At 43.0% G+C, this 12,093-nt stretch overlaps 1 protein-coding gene across 1 annotated transcript in view; it reads left to right on the top strand.

Moving 5' to 3' along the window:
- The window catches only part of nup37 (nucleoporin 37), a 38,444-nt gene extending 35,330 nt beyond the window's left edge, over positions 1–3,114 (top strand). The window contains exons 7-9 of the mRNA XM_041216058.1: positions 204–254; positions 1,420–1,513; positions 2,853–3,114. Of these exons, the coding sequence (XP_041071992.1) occupies positions 204–254; positions 1,420–1,513; positions 2,853–2,966 (259 nt within the window). The 3' untranslated portion in view covers positions 2,967–3,114. The remainder of the gene's footprint in view (positions 1–203; positions 255–1,419; positions 1,514–2,852) is intronic.
- Positions 3,115–12,093: the final 8,979 nt, after the last annotated feature.

The following is a 12,093-nucleotide window of genomic DNA, read 5'->3' as shown; positions in this document are numbered from 1 at the left end:
AGCCAAATGGCCTACCCAAGCTCCTATTTCTTATGCTCTTATATATTCTGATAAAAGTTTATAGACCTGAAACATTAACTCTGTTTCTCTCCATGTATGCTGCCAGACTGCTGACCAGTTCCTGCATTTTCAGTTTTTATTTAAGATTTCCGGCATCTGCAGATATTTGCTTTTGACTTGTGTTCTTATTTTCTGTCTTGTAGTTACCCCCAAGAGAAGAGACCATCACACTTGGATGGAGCACGACAATTCCGGTAACTCAGAATTTATTCACTGATGTGATCCCAGTTCCTTTTATACAGATATAGAGTATCTCCTTCACAGTGATATCCACAGTGGTTTAATTTTATCAGCTACTGAACCAATTCTCTCCGTTATTGAGAGGGGGGTAAAAACCAAATGGCTACATTTGCAATGCTGGAGTTGTGTAAATACCTGACACTTTCTACAGTGTAGAGTTGGCCAGCTTCAAACAGCGGAACTGAGTGGCTGAGATAAAACAACACCAACTGCATCAGACAGGTTAAAGTTTATCAAGAGATTTCACTAGGTTAGTTATTGGGGGGTTGTTGCAGATTCGTTCATGGAATCATGCAGCACAAAAGAAGGCCATTCAGGCCATCATGCCTGTGCTGGTTCTTTAAGAGAGCAATCCAATTAGTCACACTCCTCTGCTGTTTCCCTGTAGCCTTGCAATTTTGCGATCTTTGTTGTGTTCAGGCAGTGCATTCCAAATCCTAACCACTCATTGCATTAGTGTTTCCTTGCATCACCTGTGGGTTTTTTTTGCCAATCACCTTAAATCTGTGCCCTCTCATTTTCAGCACTTAAGCCAGTGGAAACAGTTTCTTTTTTCTATTTGTTTATAGGATGTGAGCATCACTAGCAAGACCAACATTTATTGCCCATCCCTACTTGCCCTTCAGAAGGATACCTTCTTGAACTGCTGCAATCCAACTAGTATAGGTACACCCACAGTACAGTTAGGAAAGGAACTTCGGGATTCTGACCTAGTGGCAGTGAAGGAACGGTGATATGATTCCAAGTCAGCACGGTGCCCGACTTGAGAGGGGAACTTGCAGGTGGTGATGTTCCCCTGTGTCTGCTGCCCTTGTCTTTTAGGTGGTAGAGGCTGCGGGTTTGGAAGGAGCCTTGGTGAGTTGCTGCAGTGTAGCTTGTAGATGGAACCCACTGCTGCCACTGAGCATCAGTGGTGGTGGGGGTGAATGTTTAAGATGGTGGATGGGGTTCCAAACAAGCGGGCTACTTTGTCCTGGATGGTGTTGAACTTGAGTGTTGTTGGAACTGCACTCATCCAGGCAAGTGGAAAGTATTGCATCATACTCCTGACTTGTGCCTTGAAGATGGTGGACAAGCTTTATTTACTCCAGCTAAATTCTTCTACTTTTGATTACCTAGATGGTCAAAAGCCAATGAAAATCTTTTTGCGACGACTGGCTACCCAGGCAAGATGAACAGCCAATTACTCGTTCATCATTTGGGTCACCCCCAGGTAAGGTACAAATATGCAACAGCGAAGTTTCTCAGTAATTGTTAATCAGTTAAAAAGAAATTGTAATTCCTTTGAACCTTTCATGATCTCAGGACATCTCAAAGCACTTTGCAGTCGATTTTTTTTCTGAAGTGTAGTTACTGTTATAATATAGGAAACCTGGCAGCCAATTTTGTGCACAGAAAGCTCCCACAAACAGTACTGTTATAATGACTAGATAGTCTGTTATTAGGTGGTAATTGAGGGATAAACATTGGTCAGGACACTGGAAATAAACTCCCCTCCTCTTCTGCGAAATAGCACTGTAGGATCTTTTACATTCACCTTTTGAGGGCTGATGGGGTCTCAGTTTAACTGCAATTCCAACAGTGCAGCACTTCCTCAGTACTGGCACTGAAACTATCAGCCTGGATTCTGGAGTGGGACTTGAACCCACAGCCTCCTAACTTAGAGATGAGAGACAGTGCTACTAACTGAACCACAGCTGACACTCAATTTGGGTGTCAACCTGTATCAGCTACACAGTGCCTGCCAAACTGTCAGATCTGACAGCTTCTCCTCAACCTTGCAGTGGAAAGGTTGGGGAAGGGGGTCATGTGATAGAAGAAATGTTTTCAGCAAAGGCTTGTGGAATACATAACCACAAGTGACTGCTAAAACCATGTCATGTCACAGCATATGACAGGGAGTTAGATAAAGAAGCAAACAGAAATAGAGTGTTACAGGGAAATGTAAGGAAACTAGAGTAGGGTCGGTTGCTATCTGTATAGTGATCTATTCTCTATTGGTGTCACAGACACAAGGGGCTGAAAATGCCATCTCCAAAAGTTACATTTAGCAGATTTGCATTTTCATTTATTATACAGAAACTTTAAGCAACATTGTGTATTGATCATTCTCTCAAATAATAACATGGTCATTCGATTTCTCAGCTACTGTAAATGCTTTCAGAATCCCTCTTTTCTTGCCACCCCCGGACATACACATCCCATGCATCTACACATGTCACCATGAGCATATTTTATGCGCGCGTGCACACACACACACACACACACACACACACACACACACTCTAACTCTCTGTCTAGAAAATGAATGTCCTGAAATAAGTCATATTTTATGAAGTATTTTCACTGTTATAGAGAAAACTTAACAGCCAATTTGTGCACAGCAAGTTCTTGCAAATAGCAAATTGGATGATGTTGTAGGTGGAGAAATAAATGTTGGCCAGGACAGCAAGATTGCACCTCTGCACCTCCCACCCTAAATTGTTAACAATAGCAGCAGTAGCATCTGTGCAAAAAAAACAAATTTTCAAATTCTTCTCTTCTTTCTGCAGGCCATTATGCTCGGCTCTGCACCCGTGGCTTCAGGACTGAGCTGGCATCGGACACTCCCGCTATGTGCGATTGGTGGCGATCGCAAGGTTTTGTTTTGGATGACTGAGATGTAGAAGAAAATCTTTTGGTGGTTCTTTGGTTTTCAGGTTGGGTTCTGGGTTAACTTGTGTGAAATGGGTTGATGTGAATACTGACTATGTCCATGGCGATAAAACATCGGGAAGTGAGTTAAAGCTGAAAATTAAAGATTTCTCCATTGTACTTTTGATTTTGTCTCTTGCTTACTTACAACAACTACTTGCATTAATAGAGCATCTTTAACATGTCCCGAGGTGCTTCACAGGGGCATTATCACATGGTATTTACAGCACAGCAACAAACCATGCAGGAACATGCTGGTGTATATGCACCAAACAAGCCCCCCGCACAACTTCATCTCACCCTTTTGACATATCCTTCTATTCTGATTTCCCTCCTTGGTTTATCAAAATTCCCCTTAAATGTATCTATATTATTCACCTTAATTACTCCCGGTGGTTGCAAGTTCCACATTCTCTTGAAATTTCTCCTAAATTTCCTATTGAATTTATCAGCGATTATCTTATATTTATGATTTCAATTTCGCAGCTAGGAAAATGTCTTCTCTATATCCACCCTATCAAATCCTTTAAAGATCCATATCAGGTGACCGCTCAGCATCTTAAAGAAGGGAGAGGCTGAGAGGTTTAGGGAGGGAATTCCAGAACTTATGGCTATGACCATAAGGATATCGGGACACATCGGAGGAAAGGGCAGGAAAGTTGGTCAACTATGTCGAATGATGCAGCGTAGGTAACCAAGGGACCTGCTTATTTAGTGGAGTTAAAGAGGAATTTCCTACCATTGTATTCCTAACTGTTCAGAAGAAAGCAGTACCAACAATTGGGCAAGGTGTACATGAGGCCACCATGGTGGGAGCACAATATCAAATAAGAACCACACAGTAAAAGCTGGTGGTCCACCATCATCTTTTCAGTCACCTCAGATTGAAGAACAAAATAATTGATATTCCAAATGTACCGGCAGCACATCTCTGTTATAACATCATCAAGGTCTCTACAAATCAAGTATAACTGGATTGTTTTAAGCCAGTGAGTGCACAGCATTTAAATTGAGGAAAAATATAAAAAGGATGCAGGGAAGTGGTTTTAGAAAGCTACAGATGAGAAGCTATCAATGGGCTGAATGGCTTCCTTCTGTGAAACTTGCATTCATGTAAAGTCCTTCATATCCTCAGGATGTCTCAAAGTATTTTACAACCAAAGAATCACATTATGTGTAGTCACTGTTGTAGGAAACAGAGAAGTCAATTTACACACAGCAAAGAGATAAAAAAAACAATCTATTTTAGTGACAATGGTTGAGTGGTTAAAAATTGGCCCAGGATTCCCTTCAAAGATAATGGCCTGGGATCTTTTACATCTACTTGAAAAGGCTGATGGAGTCCTGTTTAATGTCTCATTTTACATCACTTCCATCAATGCAGTGGTTGGAGTCATACCTAGCACAAAGGAAGATGGTTGTGGTTGCTGGTCATCTCAGCTGCAGGAGTTCCTCAGGGTAGTGTCCTAGGCGCAACCATCTTCAGCTGCTTCGTCAAAGACCTTCTTTCCATCATAAGGTCAAATGTGGGGATGTTCACTGATGTACATGTTCAGCACCATTTGTGGCTTCTTAAGATACTGAAGCAGTCCATGTCCAAATGTAGCAAGACCTCGACAATATCCAGGCTTGGGCTGACAAGTGGAAAGTAACATTTGTGCCACAAGTACCAGGCAAAGACCATCTCCAACGAGAGAATCTAACCATCACTCCTTGACATTCAATGGCATTACCATTGCTGAATCCCCACTATCTCAACATCTTGGGGGTTAGCATTGACTAGAAACTGAACTGGACTAGCCACATAAACACTGGCTTCAAGGGCAGGTCACAGGCTAGGAATCCTGCGGCAAGTAACACACCTCCCGACTCTCCAAAGCCTGTCTGCCATCTACAAGGCACAAGTCAGGGGTGTGAGGGAATACTCTCCACTTGCCTGGATGAATGCACCTCCAACAACACTCAAGAAGCTTGACACCATCCAGGACAAAGCAGCCTGCTTGACTGGCACCCCATCCACAAACATTCACTCCCTCTGCCATTGACACACAGTAGCAGCAGTGTGTACCATTTACAAGATGCACTGCAGCAAATCACCAAGGCTCCATAGACAGCACCTTCCAAAACCATGACAGCTACCACTAGAAGGACACGGAACACCACCACCTGGAAGTTCCCCTCCAAGCCATTCACCATCATGATTTAGAAATATAGCACCGTTCCTTCACTGTCGCTGGGTTAAAATCCTGGAACTCCCTCCTTAACAGCACTGCGGGTGTACCTACACCACATGGACTGCAGCGGTTCAAGAAGGCAGCTCACCACCACCTTCTCAAGGGCAACTAGGGATGGACAATAAATGCTGGCCTAACCAGCACATCCCATGAATAAATAAAAAAAGCATTCCATTTGTATTGGCACTCAGTTTAGATTATGTGTTCAAGTCTTTGAAGTGGGGCCTGAACCCATATTCTTCAGACTCAAAGAGCAACATTCTTACCCATTAAGGCACAGCTGACACTGACCAGCCAGGATTCACCCTGATACCATTTGTGAATCCAATTGTGTTTGTAATGTCATCATTGTTTAGTTATTCAGTCAAGTTTATCATTAGTTTTTTTTAAAAATTTGTTCATGAAATGTGGCCTTCAGTGGCAAGGATTCTGACCCAGTGGCAGCGAAGGAATGGTGATATGGTTCCAAGTCAGGATGGTGAGTGGTTTGGAGGGAAACTTGCAGGTGGTGGTGTTTCCATGTGCCGGCAGCCCCTGTTCTTTTAGGTGGCAAAGTTAACAGGTTTGCAAAGTGTTGTGGAAGGAATCTTGGCAAGTTGCTGCAGTGCATGTTGTTGACAGTACACACTGCTGCCACTGTGTGCCAACGATGGAGGGAGTGAATGTTTGAGGTGTTGGATGGAGGGCCAATCAAGCAGGCTGCTTTGTCCTGGATGGTGTCAAGCTTCTTGAGTGTTGTTGGTCCTGCACTCATCCAGGCAATTGGGGAGTATTCCATCACACTCCTGACATGTGCCTTGCGGACAGGCTTTGGGGCGTCAGGAGTGGAGTTACTCACCGCAGAATTCCCAGCCTCTGACTTGATCTTGTAGCCACAGTAGAAAGGTAAATCACCAGATGAGGATTCATCTAATGAGGAAATGATTTGGTATTCTGGATCCCTGAGTATGTGTTAATATGAGTTTATTTGGAGTCTGCTCAGTCTTCAGATGAAGTGGAACATTTAACACAAGTTATGAGATGATTATTAGATGTTTGGAGCATTTAATTCCCAATGAATACATAGTTGCATTCTTTCAGGAATTTTCCAACAAACGTCTCCAATAGTTGTTAACATGATGGTAACATCACTTTAAAAAAAATCCAAAGAAAAACTGGAACAAGGATGTGAGAATTTAACGGGAAACCTCCCACAAAGAGTGATTTGTATTGCTGGATCTGTTCTGGTACCAAACATGGTGATGGAAAAAGTTTCATGCTATATCCCTACAAGAGCCATCAGCTGCTCTGTTTCTGAGATCACACGGGTCCAATTAGATTACCAAAGGCCTGGGGATCACTTAGATTCTGTAGGATGATGGTTAATTATATTTAGGTCAGATTGTTAATCTTTCCAGATGCAGTCTGATGTGATCCAACCATAACATCTCTCAGCCAGAGTTGTGTGATTATCAATGCTAAAGATTGCACTCGCAATTGTAACTGGCATGTGTTTCCATTTGTTTTAACTATTAAACTGTTACCAAAGACTAAATGCTGCAAAAATATTATAGCTCAGTTACAATTAAGGAATGAATATTTTTCCAATCCTTTTCACACATACATCGGTGCCCAGTTGCATCAGATCAGAATGAATATCAAATGTTATGTACTATCAATACTTTTTGCTTAATGAAGATATTGAAATGGTAGAGAATTTATATCAATTATATCTCCAGGATTCTCACGGGTCCTGATTTTCCACCCTAAATGTGACAGAAAATCGAGAGGAAAATCCTGGGTAGATACATAAACGGAGTTTCCGCTGAATTGCCAACAAAGTTACGAAGGGAAATCGGAAGAACTTATGAGGAAATTCTGGTATGTTTATATTTAATGGCTCCCTTAGGAAGGATATATTGACCTTGGGAGGAATGCTGTGCAGTCATCAGAATGTTACCTGGGCTCCATGGGTTAATTAAGAGCAAAGATTACATAAACTAGACTTCTAACCTCCAGAATTTAGAAGGTTTAAGGATGATTTGATTAAGTTTATACTGAATGGAATTGATACGAGTAGGTAAGAGTGAAACTTATTCTGCTGGCTGGGGTGTTTAGGATAAGGGAACATTAACCTTGAAATCAGAACAGCCAGGCCACGAAGACATTAAGAGACACTTCATGCGGAGTGGTGCAAGTGTGAAACACTCTCCCACAAAAAGCAGTAGGTGGAAGATTAATTCATAATTTGGTATCTAAGATTGATATATTTTTGCTAGGCAAAGATATTCAGAAATATGGAACCCCAGTCAGCTGGATGGAGTTAGGCTACAGATCAGCCAAGCTCTCAAAAAGGCAGAACAGATTCAAGGGGATGAATGGCCTCCTCCCCATTCCCATGTTCCCTTAGTCTCGTGTGATCTGCAACCAGCTTGAAAAGGCTTGAAATTCTGATTCTAATGGTCTATTTCTTTACATTTATTGGGCACTCAATGGTAGAATTTCTGTTTAGGGGCCGTACTGTTTTTTTTTTTCCCAGTGCAGTTCACCCAAAATCGACCAAACCTGCTGAGGAATTTCAAGCGCATGTTACGTCCAGCCCCAAATCAAGATTCCATGACCTTTAAGCTGGTTTTAAAAAACATTGCGCTGGAAGCCAGTCCCCGGCCACAGAACTGGCCGCACCCCCAGATTAAAATAATGAGTGTGGCAAGTTTTTGCTTATTGCAGCCATTTGCAATCTTCAAGAAAGCTCTTCAAATTAAGTGGTTTTTTTCCAGGCATATTGAGTATTATTAGGCACCTTTTAAAAGTTTTAAAACATTAACAAAATCCATAACTTACTAAAGAAAGTGACTAGTGTACACTTTTAAAAATCATTTTCAGTGATTTTAAATCAGGTTACTCATAGATAACGCTTATTACAAATGTTTATTTTTGGTAATTAACCCATTTTCAGCTATATTAATAAAGCTGCACCAGGTTACCACTCATAACTACTTCAAGGATTTTTTTTAATGTAAGGTGGAATAACCAATTATATTCTATTACACTCCCCCATTGCACTGGTTTATGGAAGATTTTTCATTTGTGATTATTCAAGGAGTGAACCATGATACACCTTTTCAAAGATTAACAAAATTTCAGGTGTAATCTACACAGAGATTGCCATCTGTGGCCAGAATAGATATTCTACTCCCACCATCTTGGAGCTAGCGTTATAGATGGAGAGCTACAGAGAGAGAAACACACAGAGAAATTGATAATTATTACAAGTCTTGCATATAGTGCACAGTTCCTGTAAGGGTCACACTTACTTCTGTAACACTTTCCCTGTCATGACTTTTTATGCTACTGGACCTATTAATAAGATCATAAGAAATAGAAGGAATAGGCCATTCAGCCCCTCAGGCCTACACCAAACATGGCTGATCTGATTGTGGCCCTAACTCCACATTCCTGTCGACATCCCCCCCCCCCACCCCCCACCCCCACAATAACCCTCGACTTCCTTGTTGATCAAAAATCTGTCTATTTCAGCCTTGAATATATTCAATGACCCTGCCTCCACTGCTCTCTGCAGAAGAGAATTCCACAGACTAATGCCCCTCTTGAGAAGAAATTCCTCCTCATCACAGTCTTAAAAGAGATAGTCCTTATTTTTAAACTGTGCCCCTTAGTTTTAGACTCCCACACAAGGGGAAACATCCTCCCAACATCCACTCTGTCAAGTCCCTTCAGGAACTTATATGTTTCAATAAGATCACCTCTCATTCTTCTAAACACCAATTTATTACAGGCCCAACCTGTCCAAACTTTCCTCACAAGATACCACCTTCAATCCAGGAATCAGTTGAGTGAACCTTCTCTAAACTGCTTCTAATTCAATTATATCCTTTCTTAAGACCAAAATTGGACACGGTACACCAGATGTGTTCTCACTAAGGCCTTGTACAGCTATAGCAACACAAATCTCTACTTTTACACTTATTCCCTTTGCAAAAAACACCAATGTTTTGATCTAGGATGCCTCTATGTGGTTTTGTATTTGAACTTCAGGCGGAAGAGGGTGATTGTTATAATGATGCCAGGCTGAGTACACTTGGAGGACACCATTTGTATCAGCTTTTCCCACCCCATTTTCCCCAATCCAGACATCAGAGTCACAGCCAACCCTGGAATTAAAGTCCCCTAGAAGGATGATCTTTTCCTCTTCTGGGATGGCAGTGAGAACTTCCTCTAGGTCAGAATAGGACTTTTCCTTAAAATCTACATTGGAGTCAAGGGTCGAAGCATAAACACTGATGATGGAGCCATTCTTAGTTACGGCTGAGCTGTAGGTGAAGGGTCATGAGCCTTACAATTGGAGAATTCTGGAAATGCACTCAAGATCCTATTCCAGGCAAAACTAACTCCATGGACACGAGTCAGCCTTTCCTATCCAGTAGAAGGTGTATACCCCTGCTTGTTCCTTTAGCTGCCCCTCCCCACCAAGGCGAGTCTCAATGAGGGTGATGAGGTAAATTTGGAGTCTTGATAGCTCACGTGATACAATCACAGTTCTTCTTTCCGGATGGTCACTCACAAGATTATCTGTGAGTGTTCTAACACTCCACATTCCAATATTTCTTTCTTTAACCACAAAGTTGATCTCGCAGGGTGTGGTTCCCGGGCCAGGAGAAAATGGGACAACCAATTTTAGAGCATTTTTCTAGGCCCCCACCCCCCCCAAATTTGGGGTGAGTAAAGGGTATCCTGTTCAGTCACAGATGGTGCTGCCCAAAGACATCTCTGTCCCAACTCAGGTGTCCAGTGACCTTCATGCATCTGTCTCCTAGAGACTCCGAGGTTCACAGTCCTGTCCCCATCGCCAATTCTCCAACAACACAGGACGTGACAAATGGACACTGGCAGAAGCCTGTGCATGACTCTATTTAATGCGGGAGCCTTGGGGCACCGTCACTGTCCTTGCCATTTTGACGGTTTGGTGATCAAATTTCAGTGACACATTGAACCACAATGATCGGAATTGCAGCCTTTTTCTGCCTTTGCAGCAGATGAGATGCCCAGTGATCCTTCACTTGTTCTGTCGTTGAGAACTTTTTGGGCTGCACTTTGTCTGGCACCTCCCTGTCCCCAACCTTGCTGCCACGGGCAGCCCCCACCAAGAAGCAAGCATCTCCCAACAGTATCACTGAAGGAATCATTGCAGCACACAAACATCACCGCTACGTCAAGGTAGCAATCCACAGAGGGTCTCCCCTAATAATTGTCTTTGGTAAATGCTTAAAAAGAAGCCTTTGTTTATCTTTAATGAGGCTGCATCTTTAACCGTTGACATTGCAAACCATGTGTTGACCTCTGTGCTCTAGATGGGCCTGGGAAACCTATAAGGAATTCACAGAAATGAACAAGATATTTTTGCCATTAACTGAGACTATGATCAGAAAAAGAGGCTTTGGAGCACCGATACGAAAGCAAAATACTGTGAATGCTTAAAATACTGAGCAAGCTGAAAATTTTTAAAAAGTATTGGAAATACTCAGTAGATCTGACAGCCCTCCCCTTTTTCCCCTCCTGTCCATTTCCTTAAATCCTGTTACCTCTCTAACCTTTTCCCAATTCTGATAAAACTTCCCCTCTCCTCACCGTCCAAGGGTCCAAACACTCCTTTCAAGTGAAGCAGCATTTCACTTGCACTTCCCTCAATTTAGTATACTGCATTCGCTGCTCCCAATGCGGTTTCCTCTACATTGGAGAGACCAAACCCAGACTGGGTGACCGCTTTGCGGAACACCTTCGGTCTGTCCGCAAGCATGACCCAGACCCCCCTGTCGCTTGCCATTTCAACACTCCACCCTGCTCTTAATGTCCACATGTCCGTCCTTGGCCTGCTGCATTGTTCCAGTGAAGCTCAACGCAAACTGGAAGAACAGCACCTCACCTTCCGACTAGGCACTTTACAGCCTTCCGGACCGAATATTGAGTTCAACAATTTTAGATCATGAACTCTCTCCTCCGTCCCCACCCCCTTTTTTTTCCCAATAATTTATACAGATTTTTTCTTTCCCCACCTACTTCTAATATTTTAAGTGTATTTCCATCCATTGTTTTATCTTTGCCTTTTAGCCTTTGTCGATTCCTTCACCCCACCCCACCCCCACTAGGGCTATCTGTACCTTGCTCGTCCTGCTCTCTACCCTTAATTAGCACATTCCATAGATAATATCACCACCTTCAACACCTCTTTGTCCTTTTGTCTGTGACATCTTTTGGTTATCTCCAGCTATCACTGGCCCGCTATCCAGCTCTACCTGTCCTCCCCCAACCCCCCACCCCTTAAACCAGCTTATATTTCACCTCTTTTCCATTTTTACTTAGTTCTGTTGAAGAGTCATACGGACTCGAAACGTTAACTGTATCTCTCTCTTCACAGATGCTGCCAGACCTGCTGAGTTTTTCCAGGTATTTTTGTTTTTTTTTTGTTTTGGATTTGCAGCACCTGCAGTTTTTTGCTTTTATCTGATGACAGGTTATTGCCCCTAATATTAACTCCCTCCCTCCCTCCCTCCCTCTCTCCCTCTCTCTCTCTCTCTCTCTTCACAGATGCTGCCAGACCTGCTGAGTATTTCTGCAGCATTTTTTTTTTTTTCGTGTTTTGAACATTGTTAGGAATGTGAATACCACCGAATCCTGTCCGCCGACACCGGCCTCCTCCCGTCCCCGCCTGTTCCTGTCCAGCATGAGGGACAGACAATCTCTTGGCCGCCTTCCAGGAGCCGCTCAGACCCCGCCCCCAAACCGGGGCTTCCTTCCCCGCCCCTGCGGCCGCTTCCTTTCCGGGTCAGGGGTGAGGCGGGGAAGCGGGGAAGTGGGGGAGGGGGGG

This window comes from Carcharodon carcharias, chromosome 21, assembly GCF_017639515.1.
Source record: "Carcharodon carcharias isolate sCarCar2 chromosome 21, sCarCar2.pri, whole genome shotgun sequence".
NCBI lineage: Eukaryota > Metazoa > Chordata > Chondrichthyes > Lamniformes > Lamnidae > Carcharodon > Carcharodon carcharias.
This window is presented reverse-complemented; position numbering and strand designations above follow the sequence as displayed.